The 26,143-nt window shown below is 43.9% G+C and overlaps 1 protein-coding gene across 4 annotated transcripts in view; it reads right to left on the bottom strand.

Annotated features, from left to right (window-relative positions):
* htt (huntingtin) overlaps positions 1-26,143 on the bottom strand; it is a 231,156-nt gene that overhangs the window by 155,525 nt on the left and 49,488 nt on the right. For 3 of the 4 annotated variants that reach the window (XM_078561165.1, XM_078561183.1, XM_078561173.1), the window contains exons 10-12: positions 13,532-13,612; positions 12,205-12,578; positions 7,044-7,167 (exon numbers count right to left, since the gene is read on the bottom strand). In XM_078561165.1, coding sequence (XP_078417291.1) covers positions 7,044-7,167; positions 12,205-12,578; positions 13,532-13,612 — 579 coding nt within the window. The remainder of the gene's footprint in view (positions 1-7,043; positions 7,168-12,204; positions 12,579-13,531; positions 13,613-26,143) is intronic. The other variant, XM_078561194.1, reaches the window with a different exon arrangement.

Below are 26,143 nucleotides of genomic sequence, written 5' to 3'. Positions count from 1 at the left end.
TCTTACACATCACTTTTAGGAACACAAGAACAGTAATTCATTTCAGAGAAAAAATATTGGCGAAACTTAAGGGACAAAAATCCAACAAATCCCCAGGACCCTGATGGCCTACACCCCAGGGTTCTAAAGGAGGTAGCTGCAGTGATAATGGATGTGGTTATGATTAATTCCCTCGATTCTAGAACAGGCCCAGCAGATTGGAAGTTAGCAAATGTAAGACCGCTACTCAAGAATGGAGGGAGAGAACACAAAAACAGAGAACTACAGGCCAGTTAGGCTGACATCAGTCATTGGGAAAGTGCTGGCATCTATTTTTAAAGAAGTCTTAACAATGCACTTAGAAAAGCATAGTACGATCAAAGTCAACATGGCTTTACTAGAGGAATCGAGCTTGACAAACGTATTAGAGTTTTTTGAGGATTTAACTACTAAGTGCAGGAAAATGGTGAAGTAGATCAGCCATGTGAATGGCAGAGTGGGCTCAAAGGGCTGAATGGTCTACTCCTGCTCCTAATTCATACTCACATTCATAATTAGCAAGGTAGATAAAGGGAAACCAATAGATGTAGCATACAGCGAGATGGTGATGTAGCAGGACTGTCACTGGGCGAGTAATCCCAGGCTAATGATCTGGGGGCACTGGTTCAAATCACTATGGCAGCTAGTGGAATTTAAATTCAACTAATTAATAAATCTGGAATATAAAGCTAGTCTCACTAATGGTGATCATGACAACTATTCTCAATTGTCATAAAAACGCCTAGCAAGCCACTCGGTTCAAGGGCAATTAGGGATGGGCAACAAATGCTGTGAGGCCCACATCCCGTGAAAGAATTAAGAAAAAAATACTTAATGTCCAAAAGACATTTGATAAGGTGCCACACAAGAAGTTAACATGCAAGATAAGGGCTCACGGAGTGGAGGTAATATATTAGCATAGATGGAGCATTGGTTAATGGAAAGAGAGTAGAAGTTAGGAATAAATGGGGCATTTTCAAGTTGGCAGACTGTAACTAGTGGAGTGCCGCAGGATAAGTGCTCAGATCTCAGCTATTTACAATCACTTAAGCAAAGAGTCCGAGAGTATGAATCTAAATATGCTGACGATACAAAGCTAGGTGGGAATATAAACTGTGAGGAGGACACAAAGAGGCTGCAAAGAGAAATTAATTGAGTGGGTAACAAGATGAGTGGTGGAGCCTAATGTGGGTAAGTGTGAGTTTATTCATTTTGGTAGTAAGAATAAAATAGAAAAGCAGAATCTTTTTTAAAAGACATGAAACTTGTAAATCTTGATGTTCAGAGGGACTTGAAAATACTTGTACACAGGATACAAAGCTAGTATGCAAATGGAACATTGACCTTTATTGTAAGGGGATTGGGGTACAGAAGTAAAGAAGCCTTGTTCCAATTCTGCAGGGCTTTGGTGAGACCACACCTGCAGTACTGTGCATAGTTGTGGTCTCCATATTTAAGGAAGGTTACGCTTGTATTGGAGGCAGTACACAAAGGTTCACTAGATTGGTCCCTGGGATGAAAGGCTGAGTAAATTGGGCTAATGCCCTTTGGAGTTTAGAAGATCAGAAGTGATCTCATTGAAACATACAAGATTACAAAGTGGCTTGGTACAGTAGATACTGAGAGGTTGTTTCCCCTGGCTGGGGAATCTAAACCGCTAAGGCACAGACTCAGGATAAGGGGCATATCATCTAGGAACAAAATGAGGAAAAATGTCTTCACTCAAATCTTTGGAATTCTCTAATCCAAAAGGGTGCGGATGTTCCAATGTTGAATATATTGAAGGCCAAGATAGACAGATTCTTGTCTCAGGAAACTGAGGGATCCAGGGATCGAATAGGAAAGTAGAGTTGAGACAGATGATCAGCCACGATCGCACTGACTGGAGAAGCAGGCCGAATGGGTAATATGGTTTGTTCCTGTTCCGATTTTTTATACTCTTATGTAGGAGTAGGCTGTTCAGCCCGAGCTATCCTGCCATTCAATGATATCATGCTGATCTGTGAATTAATTCCACATACCCACCTTTGCCCCATAGCCCTTAATATCTTTGGTTAACTAAAAATCCATTAATCTCAGATTTATAATTAACAACTGATCTAAAATTACTTGCAATTGTGGAAGTGAGTTGCAAGCTTCCACTAGCCTTTGCACGTGGAAGCATTTGTTAACTTCACTCACGACAAGGTTTGGCTCTAATTTTTAGACCCTGCCCCCTAGCCATGGTCTCAGCCAGAAGAAACAGTTTCTTGCTACATACCCTGTCAGTTAACACAAGAACATAATATAAAGGGAATAGGCCATACACCCCCTTGTGCCTGCTCTGCCATTCAATAAGGTCATGGCTTACTTTCTACAATAATTCCACTTTCCTACTTAGCCTCATAACCCTGGATTCTTTTTGTGTCCAAAAATCTGTGTTGAAAAGACTCATTGACTGAGCATCCACAGCCTTCTGGTGTGGAGAATTCCAAAGATTCACAACAATTTCTCCTCATCTCAGTCTTGAATGGCCAACTCCTTATCCTGAGGTTATGACCTCTAGTTCTGGATTCTCCAGACAGGGGAAACAGCTTCTCAGTATCTATCCCTAGTCACACAATAAGAATTTTATACACTTAATTGTAACCACTTCTCATTCTTCTAAACTCTCGAGAACATTCTACTTAACTTGTCCTCGCAGGACAGCCCTCTTATTCCAGGAACAAATTTACAACTTGAATTTATATGGCTCCTTTAACGTAGTGAAACATCACAAGATGCTTCACAGGAACACTTCCAAACAACTGAGCCACATATGATGATATTAGGGTAGATGACCAAAAGCTTGACCAAAAAGGTAGGTTTTAAAGAGTGTCTTAAAGGAGGAAAAAGAGGTTTATGGAAGTAATTCCAGAGCTTAGCACATTGGCAAACGAAGGCATGGCCACCAATGGTGGTGGGATTAATTGAGGATGCTCAACAGGCTGGAATTGGAGAAGTGCAGATTTATCAGAGGGTGCTAGGACTGGGGAAGGTTGTAGAAATGTGGGGGGTGAGGCACAAGGACATGGAGGAGTTTGGAAACAAGAATGAACATTTAAAATTGAGCAGTTGCTTAATCAGGATCTAATGTAGGTCAGCGAGCACGGGAGTGAAATCCTTTGTCGCACCCCTTCTGACGAATATCCTTCCTCCGGTAAAGCGGCCACAACTGTTCTTAGTACCTCACATGTGATCTCACCAAAGCCCCATATAACTGCAGTTACAATAAGTACTGAGTATCTTGAAATGTTCAATCAAATCACCCCTCAACCGCCTAAATTCCAGGGAAAGCAATCTTACTTTGTGTAATAAGTGCTTTTAATTTAACCCTTGAAATGCAGGTATCAATCTAGTAAATATGCACTGTACTCCTTTCAAGGCCAAGATATGGTGCTCAGAATTGAACAAAGCAGTCCAAGTTTGGTCTAACTGAGGCTTTGTACAGCATTGTATTCTGGGCCTCTAAATTTAAAGGCCAGGTTTTCTGTACTTGTCCATAACATTTTAATAACCTTTGTGCATGGGCCCCAAATTATCTTTGGATCTCCAATGTTTTTAGCTTTCCACAACTTATAAAGTATTCTGATCGATCCTTTTTAGGTCTAAAGTGGATTACCTCATATTTGCCCATTCTAAAATCCATTTGCCGCAGTTTATTTATTCACTAATCTATTAATGTAAGAGCATAACAACTTAAGAAATAGGAGCAGGAGTAGGCCATTGAATAAGATCCTGGTTGATCTGATTGTGGCCTAGCTTCACTTTCCTGGCTTCATAACCCTTGTAGATCAGAAATCTGTCTAACTTAACCTTGAATATATTCAATGACCCAGGCTCCACTGCACTCTCAGGTAGAGAATTCCAAAGATCAATGACCTCCTGATTGAAAAAATTTCTCTCCTCAGTCTTAAATAAGAGATCCCTAGTTCTAGATTCACTCACATCCACCTGATCAAGCCCCCTAAGAATCTGCCATATTTTGATAAAATCCCTTTATAGTTTTATGGTTCCATCTGTACTGTGTATAACAGCGCCCATCTTTGTGTCTTTGGCAAACTTGAATATCTGGCTCATTATTTCATCTCATTATTTAAGTCATTAACAAATAGCGAATAGTTGAGGCCCCAATATAGATAGATCCCTGTGGGACAATATTGGTCACGTTCTGCTAATTCTTCCATTGGCAGTGCCCCTTACTTTGGGCCTTGACTCAAATATCCCAACTTACAAACTGAAGTTGCCTTCTGCAGAAAAATCTACAATCTCTCCTTCACTCTCCATAAAATCCTGTATATTGGAGGAGATAATCCAGAACATGTGGTATGTACAAACTCTGACCCCCTGATCAAACAAAACCTCTGGGAAACTCAGTGTCGTGCAGATCAAGAAAGGAACATAGCCAGTATAATAGGAAACAGATAGAGCTGAAAAAAAACTTTTAGGAACTGCTGGGAACACTGTCAAAGTGTGAAAAATTATCAAACTTTGACCAAGTGTAGGAGTTTTGTTTTGACTGGTTTGAAACCAGGTGCATCTTAAAGCAAACATTTTAGGGTCGTGGAACAATGACTAATCCCTTCCCCAGCGCTCATCCAATGTTTGCCAGAGTTTGCTGAATTACAGGCAGTCTTGTGCCGAGGACTTATGGAACTGGATTCAAGCTGTTCAAAGTAATCTCACGTACGTGGAATTTACAGCAACAACTTTCATTTATATAGTACCTCCAACATAGTAAAACATCCCAAACGTGCTTTACAGGATAGTTACCAAAGTTTGACATTGAGCCACGTAGGGAGTTACTAGGCTGAACCTTCCGAGGAGTGGCATATTGCTCCCATTTTTTTTTGCACCAAGATGGAGCTCCACATTTCTGGCCCTGATTTCTGAACCAGGCCTCTTCAGAAATGCAGAGCGTACCTAGCTGTTCTCGGAGTCTTTCCTCGTAGTGCAGGGTCTTCGGGGTAAGCCAAGCTACGCCCCCTTTTCATGGCATTAGCTGTCGTATTTTACTTCATTCACTAACACAGTGGAAAGCTTTGGGACATTTAAATTGTTTTTCAGTGCGTTAGTGAATGAGTGTGAGCGAAGTAAGTGGGCAGGGCAGGTGGTGTGCCAGCTGGGTAGGGTGGTGGGGTCAGGGCAGGAGGAAGGAATTGGATCGTCGGGGGTTGGGAGTCAGAGGGAAGTGTGAGGCGGGAGTCCGAGTGTCGGCTTGGCTGGGCAGGATGGCGGGGGGGAGGCTGAGTCAGAGGCTCAGGGGAGTTGGAGGGGGAGACAGCTGTAGGTTACCCAGGAGTTAAACGTAGTTTTTGTGTGTCTAATATTTCCTGGGTAACTATCCAGGAAAGTTAATCCGAACCCTCCCAAGTCTCTGACTCTAACTCATAGTTGAAGACTCTTTCGAAAGATGCCGGAGAATTGCCCATTGGCAATTGAAACTTCCCATCAGTCCTTGGGACTTCTGAGGGGTCCCATAGCACATCCTCTGGGGTACATCTGGTCTCCAGCCATCCGGAGACCTGGGCCATTAAGTGCTAAGCTTTTAAAGAACATCTTAAAGGAGGAAAGAGAGGTAGAGAGAGGTTAAGAGAGGGAATTCCTGAGCTTGGAGCTCAGGCAGCTGAAAGCAATTAAAATCGGGAATGCTCAAGAGGCAAGATTCGGAGGAATATAGGTAAGTCCAAGGGGTGAGGCATTGGAGGGATCTTAAAAGCTAGGACGAGATTTTTAATTTAGGCATTGCTTAACCCGGAGCCAATTTAGGACAGCAAACATAAAAGGTGATGGGAAAATGGAACTTGTTGCAGGTTAGGACACGGCAGCAGCTTTGGACAGCCTCAAATTTACGGAAGGTAGAACGTGGGATGCCAGCTAGGGGTGCACTGGCTTTTTTGGAATGGCACAGAAATAGGTCATTTGGCCCAACTGGTCTGTGCCATGCATAGGTTCCACGTGAACCTCCTATCACCCCAGCAGCACATCCTTCTATTCCTTTCTCCCTGGTGTACTTACCTAATTTCCCCTTTACAGCTGATCAATGAAAGAAACGTTCATTCTATCCATAGCAGATGTCTCAGCCATGGAGGGTCAGAATCTAATAAACTGTGCCGCTGTGCACCTGCTTCACCCTAAACTTGAATTCAGCAATCCTTGCTGGGAATGGCTTTGCAAGCTTTCAGCAGGACCACACAAGATATAGTGTTTTGTAGAAACAAACCCGAGTAGTACATACTGGACAAGTCCAAGCAATGGACACCACAGCCCTAATACATTTTAATAAATGCGTTTAATAAATGCGCTAAGTTTTTCTGATCAGGTGTATTAGATTCTTCCATTCTTTTCAATGAGAATTGATGCTTCAACTCTAATCCTTACCAGCCTTTATTGCCAAAAGAGAAACCAGTGATCAATTTTAAAAGAATACATTTATATTCTGTCCTGATTATTTTACATACAGCCTACAGCACAGAATCCATGCCAGTGTTTATGCTCTCCTTGAGCCTCCTTCCAACCGACTTTATCTCATCCTGTCAGCATATCTTTCTATTTTTTTCTCCTTTATGTATTTATCTAGCTGTATTCACCTCAAGTGCTCCTTGTGTTCCACATTCTCACTACTCTCAGGATAAAGAAGTTTTTCCTGAATTCCCTGCCGGATTTATCAATGACTATTTTATATTCATGGCCCCCGGTTTTCGTCTCCACCACAAGTGTTTAATATTGTGCCATTTCGTGCCCTCAAAAACAAAAATGCTGAGTAAAACAGCTGAAATGGTTACACATCAAGGATGGAGAGGAGTCAACACATAATGAAGAGTGTTAAGTAATGCATTCCTAAAAATGTTAAGCACGTGTTTTAATATTGTCAACAATTAAGTTTAGAACAAGAATGCCATTTGAAATGGGACATTAAGGAACCAAACATGAAAGTCAACATCAATCCTTAACTTGGTCCCTGCAGTTAATATCCTGGTTTGCTTTAATAGGGCATGACAACGTACCCAGGGTGGAACTTGTGAAGCCATCTAGAAGTGCATCTCCAGGAGTATTTGAGGTATCCTCCTCCTCATCTTGAAGCTGCCCGATCTGCATTGCTGAATACTGACTGTCTGTCCCATCGAGTACCTGGTTCAAACAAGTAGATTCAGTAATCGTTTGCAACAAGAGGCTTTTACAGGATTTGCAGCATTTTCCTGTTAATTGAATTCCCATTTCTTCCCCCCCTCCTTTCCTCCAAAGTGTTAACTGCTCACATAGTGTTTTCAGGGACCAGTCGCCTTCTCACCTAAATGGCTAGAATTGGGAAGATTAAAGGGTGAACGGAGGGAACATCTCCAAAATTATGAGGGGTTTATAATTAGACAAGTGGTAAATTATGTGGTTGCCACTTGTTGATGGAAGAGAACAATAGCAACGTCGTCACATAAGAGCAGGCTGATTTCTCTGGCAAAATGAAGTGAGTGAGACTAGTTTCAGAAAAGTAATGTGTGTAAAACCAATTCCAATCACTTACAGCAGTGTGGTCCCAGGTGTGATTGACAGGGGAATTGCTCAATCACCTCCACCCTGCTCGGAAGCAGTGGTGTCACTACATGTAGTCGAGAAAAAAATGGAAGCTGGAATTCAACAGAATCACAGAGTCTCACAGTGCAGAAGAGGCCCTTTGGCCCATCGAGTCTACACCGACACGTGAAAAACACCTGACCTACCTACCTAATCCCATTTACCAGCACTTGGCCCATAGCCTTGAATGTTATGACGTGCCAAGTGCTCATCCAGGTACTTTTCAAAAGGATGTGAGGCCTCCACCACCCTCCCAGGCAGCACATTTCAGACAGTCACCACCCTCTGGGTAAAAAGGTTTTTCCTCACATACCCCACCCCCCGAACCTCCTGCTCCTCATCTTGAACTTGTGTCCCCTTGTGACTGACCCTTCAACTAAGGGGAACAGCTGCTCCCTAACCACCCTGTCCATGCCCCTCATAATCTTGTACACCTCGATCAGGTCACCCCTCAGTCTTCTCTGCTCCAACGAAAACAACCCAAGTCTATCCAACCTCTCTTCATAACTTAAATGTTTCATCCCAGACAACATCCTGGTGAATCTCCTCTGCACCCACTCCAGGGCAATCACATCCTTACTATAATGTGGTGACCAGAACTGCACACAGTACTCCAGCTGTGGCCTCACCAAGGTTCTATACAACTCCAACATGACCTCCCTACTTTTGTAATCTATGTCTCAATTGATAAAGGCAAGTGTCCCATATGCCTTTTTCACCACCCCACTAACATGCCCCTCCGCCTTCAGAGATCTATGGACACACACGCCAACGTCCCTTTGTTCCTCAGAACTTCTTAGTGTCATGTCGTTCATTGAATACTTCCTTGTCAAATTACTCCTTCCAAAGTGTATCACCTCACACTTTTCAGGGTTAAATTCCATCTGCCACTTATCTGCCCATTTGACCATCCCGTCTATATCTTCCTGTAGCCCAAGACACTCAGCCTCACCGTTAACCACCCAGCCAATCTTTGTGTCATCTGCAAACTTACTAATCCTACCCCCCACATAGTGATCTACGTCGTTTACATAAATAACGAATAATAGGGGACCCAGCACAGATCCCTAGGGTACGCCACTGGACACTGGCTTCCAGTCACTAAAGCATCCTTCTGTCAAGATTCTCTGTCTCCTACAATTCAGCCAATTTTGAATCCACCTTATCAAATTACCCTGTATCCCATGTGCATTTGCCTTCTTTATAAGTCTCCCATGTGGGACCTTGTCAAAGGCTTTGCTGAAATCCATATAAACTACATCAACTGCACTACCCTCATCTACACACCTGGTCACCTCCTCAAAAAATTCAATCAAATTTGTTAGGCATGACCTCCCTCTGACAAAGCCATGCTGACCATCCCTGATCAAACCTTGCCTCTCCAAGTGGAGATAGATTCTCTCCTTCAGAATTTTCTTCAATAGTTTCACTACCACTAACATGAGACTCACTGGCCTGTAGTTCCCTGGCTTATCTCTACAACCCTTCTTAAATAACGGAACCACATTAGCTGTTCTCCAGTCCTCTGGCACCTCCACCGTGGCCAGAGAGAAATTAAAAATTTGGGTCAGAGCCCCTGCGATCTCCTCCCTTGCCTCCCTCAGCAGTCTGGGACATAAATCATCAGGACCTGGACATTTGTCCACTTTTAAGCCTGCCAATACCTCCAGAGTGAGGAATATGTCAGGCCATGAGGATACAGATTGTGTTCGAGTACAATTCTGCTGTTGATGGCCCACAGTGCCTCATGGATTCCCAGTCTTGAGTTGCTAGATCTGTTTGAAATCCACCCCATTTAGCACAGTGGTAGTGCCACACAACACGATGGAGGGTATCCTCAATGTGAAGGCGGGACTTCGTCTCCACAACAACCGTGCAGTGGTTATTCCTTCCGATACTGACATGAGCAGATGCATCTGATTAAGATCTATAATCAGTTTGTGTAGAGATGAGAAATAGTAAAGGTAAGAATTCACTTGTGGGAGTGGTTTATAGCCCCTCCCAACAGTAACCACACTGTAGGGCGGGGTATAAGGAAAAATTAATGAGGGCTTGTGAGAAATCATGGTGATTTTGATCTACATATAGATTGGACAAATCAGATCGACAAAGGTAGCTGGATGATGAGTTCAAGAATGTTTTCAGTTTCTTAGAGCAGTATGTTCTAGACCCAACCAGAAAGCAGACTACACGAGATCTGGTAATGTGCAATGAGACAGGATTAATTAATGACCTCATAGTGAAGGCGCCCTAGGTTGCAGTGATCATAATATGATTGAATTTTACATTCAGTTTGAAGGAGAGAGGAGTGGATCTAAGACTAGTGTTTTGAACTTAAATAAGGGCAATTATGAGAGCATAAAGACAGAGCTGGCTAAAGTGAACTGGGAAATTCAGTTAAGGAATAGGTTAGTAGAGATGCAGTGATAAACATTAAGGAGATATTTCAGAATGCTCAGACAAAAGTACATTTCAGTAAGAAAGAAAGATTCTCAGGGAATTACACTCCAGCCATGGCTAGCAAAGGAAGTTAAAGGTGGTATCAAATTGAAAGAAAAAGCATATAATTCCACAAAGGTGAGAGGCAGGTCAGAAGATTGGACAAAATATAAAGAACAGTAAAGAGTGACTAAAAGGTTAATAAGGCAGGGGAAATTAGAGTATGAGAGAAAGTTAGCTAGAAATATAAAGAGATAGTAAGAGTTTCTACAGGTATTTAAAAAAGAAAAGACTAGGAAAAGTGAGTGTTGGTCACCTAGAGTGAGAGTCTGGGTAATTAATAATGGAAAATGAGGAAACAGCAGTGAACTGAACCAATATTTTGCACCTGTCTTCACTGTAGAGAATACAAATAAAATCCCGGAAATAAATGTGAATCACTTAAGATCCTGAGGGGACTTGATAGGGTAGAAGATGAAATGATGTTTGCCATAGGGGAGACAGTTTAACATTAAAGGGATCTCCCATTTAAGACGGAAATTAGAAGAATTTTTTTTCTCTGAGGGTTGAGTGTCTTTGGAACTCTTCCCCAGAGAGCAGTGATGGCAGGCTCATTGAATATTTTTATGGCAGAGGTAGATAGATTCTTGACTAAGAGAGTCAAAGGTTATTGGGGGACAGGTGGAATGTGAAGTTGAAGCCACAATCAGGTCAGCCATGAACTTATTGAATGGCGGAGCCAGCACAAGGGGCCAAAATAGCCCACTCCTGCTGCTAATTTATATGTTCCTATTTTATCCACTGTTGGCAGGGGAGGGGGGGAGAAATGGTGGTGACAGGAAACAGTAAAATCGCACACTATTTTTGTGCTGATATAAGCGATGACATAAGCGGAAAACTAAACACAGAAAATGCTGGAAATGCACAGCAAGTCAGGTGCTGAGATCTGCCGAGAGCTCACGTGTAATAGGATAGCACTTCTTTGCTCTCGTTGGAGCGACAGACTTGCCATGTGGCTCCAGCGTTTGTCACTCATCTCCAGGACGGTGTTATCTGATGATGAAGCACACTTGTAGGACCTCTGTTGCAAGAAATGGTTTTAACACTAGGATTAATTTTGCTATCGCTGTCAGCTGTCCATGAAAATTTAGACATTCGTGATATCAGAGCCAGCATGCAGATATTACAAATGTAAAAACCACTGGAGGCAAACAGCATTAAATAAGGCACAACACCTTGAGAAAGCACAGCGAGAAAAATTATGAAAGAACATACAGCTCGATCAGCAGACACAGTTTCAACAAGATAGATTAGAACTGAATGGAACTAATCCTGGGCAAAGGCAGGGTGCATGAATGAGAGAGCTACATATTCTATTCGATTCTCAAGGCAGCACCAGTCAGTGAGATATGGTCACGGTCACCTTATTAAGAGACGACATTCCTTCTATTTTACGTATTTAGGATTGAGTTTAAAAAGCTTCGCAGCATGCCTCTGAAACAGTTTCAACCTTCTGAAAAATGTTTGCATGCTAAATGCCCACAAATAAAGATAGAGGATGGTCACTGCAATGTTCAGGAAAATTCAACTTCTCTAAGCATTCAGGCCTGCATGCAGCAGTGACAATGTGGGCTAGCACCAGGAACCATGCACACCAAGCTCCTGAATTCAATCATGATGCTGTGCAGGAGGGGCATGGCATTTAGTTAGAGTGCAAGTAAGGGAGGGGGGGGGGGGCACGGCCAGGGAGGGGCACGGCCGGGGGGGGGGGGGGGGGGGCCAGGGGGGGAGGGGGGGGGCACGGCTAGAGGGGGGCAGGGGGCGCGGCAAGAATGATATTGAGCAACAGACAGAAAAATCAGAGGGAGAATCACTTTGGGCCACTCCTGCAATTTGTGACCAGCATCAGATTGGTGTTCAGAAGCCTGAAGCTCTCGGAGCCACAGATGGGTCAGAGGGACAATTTTGGAGAGGGGAACTTTAATTTTTTTAAAGCAATTTCAATGGTTGTGAGCTGCTGACCTTTTCGCTGCGACTAGCTGAGGAACTGGAGGAGAAAGTGGTAGTATCCAAGTCTGAGCCCTCCATGGGGGAGCTGAGAGAGATGTCGGGACCCTCAGTGGAGGACTGGGATCCCCCCTCTGCCCGCTGCACACTTACAAGCTCAGAGCTGTCGGACGGGGTCACGGCTGAATCTGGGCCCTCGGTCGTCTGGGAGCTCTCACTGAGTGGCGATATAGCCTGATTGGTCCGGTCGTTCTGGTCTGCGTTGGTGTCCGACTGGATGGTGCTTATCTGGCTGGAACTTCGGCTCAGAGCCTCATCAACATCTCCCTCAACTGCCAGGCCGGTCAGGTCTGACATCGCCGAGCTATTGAGATCGACAGAGTCTGCAGGCTGGAGGGTATGCTGGGAACGTGGCTGCTGAGTGATGATATCGTGCCCAGCAGAATCTGGCACTGGGCTTGTTGATCCCAAGGTAGAAGCACCCGAAGGTGATGGAACATCAACGGCTCCTTCGCTATTTATTGAACCTAAAAAGCGTGGGCAAAAACAATGCATTAGCAAGCATAGATGTCTATTAAATAGTTGTGGCACTAAATAGCAGGGCATAATGGTTCACCAAATGAGCTTATAGGCTTCCTCATTCTATTATGAAATCCAGTGCGTAAATGCGGTATGTTGACAAATTGTCCAGTGGGAGGATGTGGAGGGTCTAGATTTTGCGCTGTGGGACATGGACCTGAACCTTGATGGCGATACAAATACTTAAACAAAGTACTTAACGGAACAATTGCAAACTGTGGCCCTGAATTTCCATGGGAATGTAACGATCGCTTCAGTGGGAAATTGGATCAAGAGGCTGCCGCTGCCATATCTCCAGCAGTTCTGCTAATCTCCCGCTGAGGTCACAGTAGTTCAGGACAAACGCCCTGGAGAAAACTCAGGGCTTCTGTTTACCCAGAACTCAAGCTGTACTGGAGGAGAGCATTTTCCAGCTACACAGTACAGGTTAAATGTTTGTGTGGTTACGTATCTGTTTGTTATTAGTGGGTGGGAGTAAACTTAGTGACAATACTGACATGTATTTACAACAGCAGAACAGGGTAGCAGGATCATTTGAGACCTCAGGAGTGGTCGTCTCTTCCCTTTTGCAAGTTGCCCTAGGCTCAGCTAAGGGTCCTATGTTCTAAGTTATACACCATGGTTCAGCTGTGGAACCAGTGAATTTTCAGTGGTAATGACAGAAGAACTAGAACCTCAAGGGACAACGGCTGTTTACAGGTGGAGGATCCTTCGGGAAGAGGACTTGTGTTTCCATGAGGAAGGCATGGGAAACCACTTCATGTATTCTTTTCTCCCAGTCATATAGTCCATTGCTCATTGAGGTTCAAAATGGGAGGCTCTTAAGGACAACTGAAGAGGAAAGCGCAGGAACTTGAGGCATGGAGAAATGAGCAGAAGATCTGCTCCCTAGGCTACATACCTGGAAAAGTGGCAGTGCTAACTTCTGACCGGGTCTCTGAATCATCTTCAAGTCCATCCTCTTCTCCAGAAACCATTTTGCCTATTAACACACATAATCAGGTGAAAATGAAGCTCCCAAATGCAAATTTAAAAGTAACGTTTCTCGTAAACTGTTGAACAGGTTATTTTGAAGTCCAGAAAGTCATCAAAAACAGATTCTAAATAAACCATCTGAATAGGTACTGTAACTGCCCACTGCTGTACAATTTTAATTTCCTAATGCACTCAAAATTCTATACATTCATTACTCGCAATGTACAAACACACCCCTCAGACTGTCCATGCAGCTTCCTTGCAGTGTAAAGTTCATTTCATTTCCAATAACCATTGTCTCAAACCCTTTCCCTCCCTGCTTAGAAATGTTATTCTAGGTAAAAATGTGTTTTAAATATAAGTTCTTGCTGTTTTCAATTATATCTTTCTGATATAACCTCAGGGCCTCCCTGATGAATTAATTTTGATATACAGTCATTGCAAGTCAACATGCAAGTGTATAGTGGTGTCCCCCAGGGTTTGGCGTTCAGGCCATTACTCTTTCTAAAATGACCTCCAATGGGTGTACAGGAAATAATTTCAAAGTCTGCAGATAACACAAAACTCAGAAATAGTGAGCAGCGGGGAGGATAGCAACAGACTTCCAAGGGAGACAGTCAGGCTGTTGAAATGGGCAGACACATAGCAAATGAATTTTAATGCAGAAGTGAGAACTGATTCATTTTGTTAGGAAAAAATGAGGAGGAGCAATACAAGCTAAATGGTACAATTTTAAAGGGGTAAGGTGGGTGTCTGCACACAAATCTTTGAAGTTGGCAGGGCAAGTTGGAACAGTTGTTAAAAAGGCATAAAGGGTCCTTAGATTTAAAAACAGAAACTCAAAAGAGTATAAATGCAAGAAGGGCTACGCTGAACCTTTTTACAACAATGGTTTGGCCCCAGCTGAAGCAGTGTATCAATTCTGGGGCCACATTTTAGGAAGGATGTCAAGGTCTGAGAGGGTGCAGAAGAGATTTATGACGAATGAGGGACTTCAGTTATGAGGAGCGACCAGAAAAGGTGGCCTTGTTCTCCTTAGAGCAGAGGCGGTTATATACTTGAAATGGAGAAATGTGAAGGTCTATAGCAAAAGAGCAGAGCAGTGTAACTAAATGGATAGCTCTTTCAAAAAGCCAGCAAAGACACAATGGGCTGAATGGCCTCAGTCTGTGCTGCACCATTCTATGGCAGCTAATTTGCATGCAGTGAGGTCCCACAAACAACACGCAAGATAAATGGCAAGTTAATGTGTTCCTGGTGGTGCTGGTTGACAGATGAATGTTAGCCAGAGAAACACTCTGAGCATCACTGAACTGGGTGGGAAGAGGAGGCCTCTGAAGAAGGAACATCGGACACTGCAGTATCTCCTCAGTACTACACTGAATGTCAGCCTTGATTATGCACACAGAACCCAGGCTGAAGCATTAATGTGCAACTTCTTTCCTCTACAGTGAGAATGCTGCAATTGAGCTAAGCTGATATCTACTTCAGCACAAAATAATTTAAAACTTAGCTTCTATCATACAATACACGGCATTTACAGCGGGAAAACAGGCTATGTGCCCAACAGGTCCATGCCAATGTTTATGCGTCACATGAGTCTTCTTCTCCCTAGTTCATCTAATCTCATCCACTTATCCTTCTATCCCTTTCATCCTTGCGTGTTTCTCTATCTTCCCCTTGAATGCTTCAATGTTATTTGCCTCAACTACTTCCTGTGGTAGCGAGTTCCACATTCTCACCATCCTCTGGGTATGGGAGTTTCCCCTGAATTCCCTATTAAATTTATTAGTGACTATTGTTATGGCCCCTGGTTCTGATCTCCCCCCACAAGTGGAAACATTTTTGCATCTACCCAACTTTTCATAACCTTAAAGACTTCAGTCTTTCCTACAGACAAGAGCCCCAACCTGTTTCAAAGCACTTTGCATGCAACTAAGCACTTTGAAGTGCAGTGACTAACACAAGAACACAAGATATAGGAGGGCTAATAGACACATAGCCCGTCAAGTCTGCTCTGCCATTCAATACGATCATGGCCGATCTTGGGCATCAACTCCATTTTCTCACCCGCTCCCCATATCCCTCAAGTCCCTGAGACACCAAAAATCTGTCTATGCCAGCCTAACATAGGCAAATTCTTGGTGTGATGCTGAAGTGTCCACAATAGTTTTGAAAGATACTCAATGTTGAACTATTCATCTTGCCACAATCTCACCCATCACTCAGTTTATTTGTTTCATTTCAAAATAACTAAAAGCCAAAATAATATAAAAATGAAATGCACAAGTGAAAAATCAATATGGCACCAAGTCAAACTGCACTGTAGCGTCATTATTATTATTAAAATACAGAGTTGAGCATCGCAATCCATTCGGCAGGAAAAGAGAGTGCCTCGTGACAGCAGCTTCCTCCTAGCCACAGTGTGCAGTTGTTTATCACAGCACTGTCATTTAATACATTTTAGCAACTAGCTGAATTGAATACTTGGTGCAGCTCCTAAACAAATTTATTTTTTTTTAAACATATAAAAGTGGCAGCCATGCTCCTAAAACACGCAGCATTCCACATGGTGTGCCATGATTCAACAGGTACATAACTCCTCGTCCAACAAACTTGTAATCTTTGACAAACCATCAGGAAGTGGAGCAGAGAATGAGGTGAGGGCGAGGTGGGGTAGGCAGGGGGAGTGCAGAGCAGCGAAATTATATCGTGATTATCACTTCTCCAATGCACTTCTATTATTACTCTGAAGTGCACTCACTGAAAGGAAAAGAACCCAATTTACCAAGTTTCTTATTAGCTCTGACAAACAGTGCTGGGTAAATTGGCATTTATTGTTCGTCACCAGTTGCTCTGAGTGGGTGCTGCGATGAACTGTGCGCGAGTAATGGCTTATGAATACTAAAGGCTACTGCAACTCAAAGCCTACAAAGTGTTCCCTTTGGAATCAGTCACTTTCGATGACAATCCACACTGAGCATCTGGTTCCATAACCAAGGTTATAGCTATTGGGGGATCTGGGGTATCACTATAAATGTAATGCGTACACAGTGACAGTCTTTCTTTACTCAAAATATGGGTTTACTGTAGGCTGAGTCAGTCCTTACCAAATATAGTTAACAAGATTTTATCACGCCCAGTTGTCTTCAGTAATCTAAAGCAGTGTTGTCACTAGGATATTGGTACCATTAAGCTACACAAAACTCACATTTAATCAGAGGGCTTTAATATCGCATAGGGCATAAATCCTATAACTAAAATTCTTACATCAAGACCAGTATATTGACACAGCTATCAGAGCCAGAGCAAGTGGAAAGCGTAAAATTTGTAATCTTAAATTTTAGGCATTTTTCTGAAATGTGAAAATTTTACCCACCTTTACACAAGATTTACTGAAATCCTAGTGCAGAAACACACAGTCTGTTACACATTTGTAAGGTAGCTAAAGGACAGAAGGAAGAATGGAACAACTAGGAATTCACAGCTCAATAACAGATATTGTAAGCATTGTGGATAGTCACCTTTCGGCTTCCTGAGGATAACAGGACTGCAAGGAGAAGCCCCTCCAGCTGCATGCAACAGAATAGAACAAGAAAAAGGATAGGAGAAATATCATGCCATAAAGATAGTCTGCAACCCATACTTATCTCAAAAAGGTAATCCATACAGAACATATTTAAAAGAAATTCAGAGAGAAATTGTAAATTACCTCTGCATTCAGAATGGAGATACTGCTATCAAATTCTGATTTATAGGTGCTAGGTGCCTCAATCTCAGAAACTGGAGTGTCCTACGATTTTCCCCCAGACCGTTCAACCTATTCACAGCCCAGGTAAGCCATCTGACAGCCCAAGAATTTCTACTCATAGCACGCAGCAACTTGCTGTTGCAGTACGATAAAATTTCAACAGTAGCAGCGACATCCTGAGTGGTGATCAATCAATCAGGTCTTGTGACATAGTGGCTAGCGTCCCTGCCTCTGAGCTAGAAGCTCCGGATTCGAGTCCCGCTCCAGAACTTGATGGCCACGGAAGGTGCGTTCATTTATAAGACCAAAATATGGTTATCGACCTGCAAATCCTTCCAGTTGGAAAGTGCAGGCAGGTGGTAAGAGCAGGAGTGTCTCCTGGTTAGCCATGCTTGATGCGGGAGAGGTGCCCCTCAAACTACAGGCCAACCTGCTCTTGGAAAACTAGCCATGCAAACAGATGTAAGCACGTGCTTCGTCTGTCTCATGTGCCATTAAGCACAGGAGAGAACCATGGAAGGATTAATCAATCAACTGTACCCAAACACACAAGGCGTGAGAGCAACTGCCTTCTGCCAAAAGATTGCAAGTGTCAAATCCAAAACGTTACTAATATGAACCAATATATCAGGAGATGCAACTGGAGGAATTTAGCCAAGTAGGGAGGTGAGGGAGAAGGGACTTAGTTGATGTATGCAAGATGATAGAAAAGGGGAAAATCTAGGATATTACCTCATGTTAAATTAAGACAATTTAACATCACCACCTACTGCGCTCCTTCAGCTGATGAACCAGTGCACCTCAATGTTGAGGTTGCATAGGCACAGAATATGCTCTGGGTGGGAGACTTCAATGTCCATCACCAAGTGTGGCTTAACAGCACCACGACTGACCAAGCTGGCTGAGTCTTATAGGAATATCTCCCAGACTGGGCCTGCGCCAAGTGGTGAGGGAACCAACAAGAGGGAAAACCCTGTTTGACGACACCTTCACCAATCTACTTGTCACAGATGCATCTTTCCATAACAGAATTGGTAGGAGTGATGACCGCACAGTCCTTGCGGAGGTGAAGTCCACACCATACTGTTTGCGTCATGTGGCACTACAACTGAAAGATTCAGAACAGATTTAGTAACTCAAAACTGGGCATCCATGAGGTTCTGTGGGCCATCAGCAGCAGATTTGTATTCAGCCACAATCTGTAACCTCACATCCCAGCTTATCCCTCACTTGACTATCACCGTCAAGCCAGGGAATCAACCCTGGTTCAATGAGTAGTGCAGAAAAGCATGCCGGGAGCAACACCAGGCATACTAAAAACAAGGTGCCAACCTGGTGAAACTACACCACAGGACTACTTGCATGTCAAACAGCAGAAGTGGCATACAATAGTCAGAGCTAAGTGATCTCACAACCAATGGATCAGGACAAAGTTCTGCAGTGTGGGCAATGAAACAACTAACAGAAGGAGGAAGCTGCACAAATAACCTCATCCTCAATGATGGGGGAGCTGAACACATCAATGCAAATGACAAGACTGAAGTATCTGCAACAAATGGATGATCCATCTCGGCCTCTGCCTAAGGTCCCCAGTATCACAGATGAATGTCTTCAGCCAATTCATTTCACCATGTGGTATCAAGAAATGGCTGAGGGCACTGGAAAGGCTATAGGCCCTGACAAATTCATAGCAATAGGACCGAAAATATGTGCTCCTAAAACTAGAACTAGCCACGTTCCCTAGCCAAGCTGTTCCAGTACAGCTATAACGTTAGCATCGGTTATGTCTTGAACACAAATCCGGTCAATCATCACCCCATCAGTCTACCCTCGCTCGTCAGTCAAATGATGGAAGGTGTCATCAACAGTGCCACAAAGTGGCACTTGCTCAGCAATAACTTGCTCATCAACGCTCACTTTGGATTCAGCTCCTGACCTCATTACAGCCTTGGTCCAAACATGGACAAAAAAAGCTGAATTCAAGAGGTGACATGAGAGTGACTGTCCTTGATATCAAGGCAACATTTGACCGAGTATGGCATCAAGGAGCCCTAGCAAAACTGAAATCAATGGGAATCGAGGGAAAATTCTCCACTGGTTGGAGTCATACCCAACACAAAGGAGGATGGTTGTGGTGGTTGGAGGCCAAATGTCTCAGCCCCAGGACATCACTGCAGGAGTTCTAGGCCCAACCCTCTTCAACTGCTTCATCCATGACCTATCCTCCATCGTAAGGTCAGAAATGCAGAAATGGGGATGTTTGAGGATGATTGCACAATGCTCAGTAATACTCATGACTTCTCAGATATTGAAGCAATACATGTCCATATGCAGCAAGGCCTGCAGAACATGAAGGCTTGGGCTGATAAGCGGCAAGTAACATTCATACCACACAAGTGCCAGGCAATATCCACCTCCAACAACAGAGAATCTGACCATCTCCCCTTGACATTCAAGGGCATTACTATCATTGAATCCCCCATTCTCAACATCCTGAGGGTTACAACTGATCAGAATCTGACTGGACCAGCCTAGAAATACTGTGGCTACAAGAGCAGGTCGGAGGCTGGGAATTATGCAGCAAGTAACTCACCTCCTAACTCCCCAAAGCCTGTCCACCATCGACAAGGCACAAGTCAGGAGTGTAAAGGAATATTATCCACCTTGTCTGGAAGAGTGTGGCTCCAACAACACAAGAAGCTGGACACCATCCAGGACAAAGTAACTCACTTGATTGGAACCCCATTCATCACCTTAAATATTCACTCCCTCCACCACCAATCCAGAGTGGCAGCAGCGTATACCATATATAAGTTACACTGCAGCATCGCGCCAAGTCTCCTTCCCAACCCATGACCTCTACTAGAAGGACAAGGGTAGCAGACGCATGGGAACATTGACATGGAACTATATTCCCATTCCTTCACTGTCGCCAGGTCAAAACCCTGGAACTCCCTTCCTAACAGCCCTGTGGGTGTACTCGCACTGGATGAACTGCAGCCGTTCAAAGCAGCAGCTCATCGCCCCCAGCTCAAGGGCAATTAGGGATGGGCTCAACTATACTCAACTTATCAGTGACACTCAAAGCCCACGAAAGAGTAAAAAAAACAGATTCAAAAAAGGCAGGAGAAAAAGTTAAATTGAAGGCAGCTGTCAGGGAAGGTATTCACACAGAAAGTGTGACTGGCACGTGGAATGAGACCATAGCAGGGAATTGGAGGCATAAAGGCCACAAACTGATTAAGGAGCAGCTAAATGCTTCAAGCACGAGACAGAACAGCCGATCTTTTCCATCTCTCTCTTGGGTAAGTATTCTGCAGTTAATCCTAATTTGTACTTCTAATCAGTCCCATCAGTGACAGACCTGTAACCGTACTACTGATGCACTTCCAGGTGCTCTTTTTAGACCCAAACCAAATGTGAAAGGGTAAAATCTGTCACTGTAATTCTGGGCACTTTCACCACAGTTGCCATTTTACCCTCCATTACACTGCTGAAATCCTAGCAACAGCAATGAACAGCAGTTTACACATTGGCCAGAATGGTTAATTCTATTCAGGCCCAACAAATGAGACACTATGTTAAATGCACAGGGGTGCTGGAGAGGCTCTTCACTTAAACTGTACCTAGTCTCTACCATAAGATGGCAGCAAACACTTTATAAACAGTGAAAACGGCACATGCACACAATTTGAAAGCAAATATCAAGATTAAATGAATGGACAATTCCATGTCAAATGCTCAGTATGTACCTGGGAGAAGAACACAATGCAAATGGCATTACATCATTGTTGGTCCTTTCTTCATTAGATATTTATAATAGAAAAGGCGGGGGGGGGGGAGCAAGAACTGATAAACTAATCCAATTTAGCATGAATGCAATACCTTGTCCGGATGGATTACATCCGCATATATTACAAAATGCTAGGAAGGACATGGCAGCAGACACATGCACACACAAAATTCATTAGAAAAGAGAATTAGTGTCAGAGGGCTGGCTAAACATTTTGCGATTCCTTCATATAAAAAAGGGAGATAGAACAAGCCCAGGGAACTATAGACCAATTAGCTTAGCGGCAGTGGTGGGAAAGATAACGGAGTGCTTACTCAAAGATATGATAGCAAAACACCTAGAAACTGAAAATATAATAAAGGATAGTCAGCACGATTTCAAAATGGAAGCTCATGTTAGGCCAACTGTATCCAATTCTTTGTAGAAGTGACAGAAAGTGTGGGTAACAGAAATGCAGTAGCTGCAATATGTTTGGTTTTCTAAAAGGCCTTCATTAAGGTAATGCATGGAAAACTCATGATGAAGGGCAGAACACACAGAGTCAGGTGGCAAGTAGCAGAATGGATAGCAAGCTGGCCACAAAACAGAAAACTGGGAGTAGGGATTAAGGGTAGCTATTCAGGTTGGTCAATGGTGATCTACAACAATTAGCACTGTGTCCACTGACTTAGAAATTGGAAGTTCAATTCCAAAATTTACAAATGACACAAGTGGTGATGTAATACGGGGAAGATGGTGGCATACTGATAATATTTCCGGACTAGTAATCCAGCACACCAGGCTAATACTCTGGCACATGGGTTCAAATCCCACCATAGCAGCTGGTGCAATTTAAGTTCAATTGTTAAAAATCTGGAATATAAAGCTAGTCTCAGTATTGGTGACCATGAAACCACCATCTACTGTTGTAAAAAAAACTCATCTGGCTCACTGATGTCCTTTAGAGGAGGAAATCTGCCATCCTTACCTAGTCTGGCCTGCACGTGACTCCAGACCCACAGCAATGTAGTTGACTTTTAACTGCCCTCTGAAATGCCTAGCAAGCCACTCAGTTCAAGGGCAATTAGGGGATGGACAACAAATGCTAGACTTGCCAGTGACAACCACATCCCATGAAAGAATAAAGAGAAAAAGAAATTACAGAAAACAACCGCAACAAAATGCAGGAAATAAATTAAATTACATTTAATTTAATTAATAAATCATGGAATTGAAGGGTAATCACAGCAAGCCACTCAGTGGTAACAAACTGTTAGAGGAAAGTCGAATGCCAGATGGGCTGCGGCAGTTCAAGAAGGCAGCTCGACACCACCTTCGCAGGGGCGATTAGGAATGGGTAACAAATGCTGGCTTTCCCAGCAACACACACAAAAATAAAGGTAAATGCAGAGAAGATATTTCTACTTGAGGTTGAGACCAGAAATAAGGGCCATCAATATAAGGTGCTCACTAATAAATCCAACAGGGAATTTCGGAGAATTTTTTTTTAAACCCAGGGAGTGGTGAGGAACTCCACACCACAGAGAGCGGCTGAAGCGACTACATAGATGCATTTAAGGGAAAGCTAGATAGACACAAAGGAGAAATAAATAGAAGGTTATGTTGATGGGTGTATAGACGAGTAAGGGTGGGAAGAAACACTTACAGAGCATAAACACTGACATGGACTCACTGGGTCGAATGGTCTGCTTGTATGTTACTGATATAATGTGATGCTTCACCATCTGAAAAAGCAAATATAGGCTTGACTTTGAAACGTAACAAGGGGATCAACGGCCTCTTCTTCAATCATTGGTGACCAACTGCTGTCACTGGGTGCTTACACAACAGTCACTAGACAATCCATAGCCAGAAAACGAAAGCTGTCTTCAAGGCCTCTAAACAGCAGTGTACGAGCATGTGTTTCCCTGGTGCGCTGACAATCTGAAATCATAGCTATGTCAAACTGGACAGCATTCCAACACTTGACATTTTAACACTCCATCCTGCTCTCTTGCCCACATGTCTGTCATTGCATTCATGTGCCTTGTCGATGGTGGACTGGCTTTGGGGAGCCAGGAGTTAAATTGCTCGCTGCATGATTCCTAGCCTCTGACCTCCTCCTGTAGCCACAGTATTTACACAGCTGGTCCAGTTCAGTTTCTGGTCAATGGTATCCCCAGGCCGTTCATAGCGGGGATTCTGTGATGGTAATGCCATTGAATATCAAAGGGAAATGCACAGAGTCTCTCTTTTTTTTTTTAAAAGTTCATTCACGGGATGTGGGTTTCGCTGGCTGGGCCATCATTTATTGCCCATCCCTCGTTGCCCTTGAGAAGGTGGTGGTGAGGTGCCTTCTTGAACCGCTGCAGTCCATGTGGTGTAGATACACCTACAGTGCTGTTAGGGAGGAAGTTCCAGGATTTGGACCCAGCGACAATGAAGGAATGACGATATGTTTCCAAGTCAGAATGGTGAGTGACTTGGAAGGGAACTTCCAGGTGGTGGTGTACCCATCTATCTGCTGCCCTTTGTCCTTCTAGGTGGTAGCAGTCATGGGTTTGGAAGGTGTTGTCGAAGGAGCCTCGATGGATTCCTACCATGCATCTTGTAAATGGTACACACTGTTGCTACTGTGCGTCGGTGTTGGAGGGAGTGAATGTTTGTGGGTGGGGTGCCAATCAAGCGGGCTGCTTTGTCCTGGATGGTGTCAAGCTTCTTAAGAGTTGTGGGAGTTGCACTCATCCAGACAAATGGGGAGTATTCCATCTCACTTCTGACTTGTGTCTTGTAGATGGTGGACAGGCCTTGGGGAGTCAGGAGATGAATTACTCATTGCATGGTTCCTAGTCTCTGACCTGCTCTTGTAGCCACAGTATTTATATGGCTAGTCCAGTTCAGTTTGTGGTCAATGGTAACCCTCTGGAAGGTGATAGTGGGGGATTCAGTGATGGTAATGTCACTGAACGTCGAGGGACAATGGTTAGATTCTCTTTTTTTCGAGATGGTCATTGCCTGACACTTGAGGTGCAAATGTTACTTGCCACTTGTCAACCCAAGCCTAGATATTACCCAGGTCTTGCTGCATTCGGGCATGGACTGCTTCAGTATCTGAGGAGTCATGATTGGTGTTGAACAGTGTGCAATCATCAGCAAACATCCCCACTTCTGACCTTATGATGAAAGGAAGGTCATTGACGAAGCAACTGAAGATTGTGGGCAAGGACACTACCCCGAGGAACTCCTGCATTGATGTGTTGGGACAGAGATGACTGACCTCCAACAACCACAATCATCTTCCTTTGTGCTAGGTATGATTCCAACTAGCGGAGACTTTTCCCCGATTCCCATTGACTCCAGTTTTGTTAGGGGTCCTTGATGCCACACTATCAAATGCGGCCTTGATGTCAAGGGCAGCCATTCTCACCTCACCTTGGGAGTTCAGCTCTTTTGTCCATGTTTAAACCAAGGCTATAATGAGGTCAGGAGCTGCGTGGCCATGGCGAAACACAAACTGGACGTCAGTGAGCAGGTTATTGCCAAGCAAGTGCTGTTTGAAAGCAATGTTGATGACTCCTTCCATTACTTTACTGATGGAGAGTAGACTGATGGGGTGGTAATTGGCCAGGTTGGATTTGCCCTGCTTGTTGTGTACAGGACATAGCTGGGCAATTTTCCACATAACTGGGTGGATGCCAGTGCTGTTGCTGTACTGGAACAGCTTGGCTAGGGGTGCGGCAAGATCTGGAGCACAAGTCTTCAGTACTATTGCCAGAATATTGTCAGGGCCCAAAGCTTTTGCACTATTCAGTGCCTTCAGCCGTTTCTTGATATCACGTGGAGTGAATCGAATTGGCTGAAGAATGGCATCTATGATACTGGGGGTCTCCAGAGGAGGCCAAGATGAATAATCCACCCTGAACTTCTGGCTGAAGATTGTTGCAAATGCTTCAGCCTTATCTTTTATACTGATGTTTTGGGCTCCCCCATCATTGAGGATGGGGATACTTGTGGAGCCTCCTCCTCCAGTGAGTTGTTTAATTGTCCACCACCATTCACGACTAGATGTGGCAGGACAGCAGAGCTTAGATCTGATCCGTTGGTTGTGGGATCGCTTAGCTCCATCTTTCACTTGCTGCTTATGCTGTTTGGCACACAAGTAGTCCTTTGTTATAACTTCACCAGGTTGACGCCTCATTTTTAGGTATGTCTGGTGCTGCCTCTGGCATGCCCTTCTGCACTCTTCATTGAACCAGGGTTGATCCCCTCGCTTGATGGTAATGGTAGAGTTGGGGATATGCCAGGCCATGAGTTTACAGATTGTGTTCCAGTATAATTCTCCTGCTGCTGATGGCCCACAGCACCTCATGGATGCCCAGTCTTCAGTTGCTGGATCTGTTCGAAATTTATCCCATTTACCATGGTGGTGGTGCTACCCAATACAATGGAGGGTATCCTCAATGTGAAGATGGGACTTTGTCTCCACAACGGCAGTGCGGTGGTCAGACCTACCAACAGTCTCATGGACAGATGCATCTGTGGCTGGCAGCTTGGTGAGGATGAGGTCAAGTTTGTTTTTCCATCTTGTTGGTTCCCTCACCACTTACCGCAGACCCAGTCTAACAACTATGTCCTTTCTGACTCGGCCAGCTCGGTCAGTAGTGATGCTACCGAGCCACTCTTAGTAATAGACATTGAAGTGCCCCACCCAGAGTACATTCTGTGCCCTTGCCACCCTCAGTGCTTATGCCAATTGGTGCTCAAAATGGAGGACCACTGATTCATCAGCTGAGAGAGGGCGGTACATAATAATCAGCAGGGTCTCCTTGCCCATGTTTGACCTGATACCATGAAACTTCATGGGGTCCAGAGTCGATGCTGAGGACTCTCAGGGTAGTTCCCTACCAACTGTATACTATTGGTGAAAGGTGGTGTCTGGGACATTACCTGTAAGATACGATTCCATGAGGATGACTATGTCAGGCTGTTACTTGACTAGTCTGTGAGGTAGCGCT

This window comes from Cetorhinus maximus, chromosome 2, assembly GCF_964194155.1.
Source record: "Cetorhinus maximus chromosome 2, sCetMax3.hap1.1, whole genome shotgun sequence".
In the NCBI taxonomy this organism is placed as follows: Eukaryota; Metazoa; Chordata; class Chondrichthyes; order Lamniformes; family Cetorhinidae; genus Cetorhinus; species Cetorhinus maximus.
This window is presented reverse-complemented; position numbering and strand designations above follow the sequence as displayed.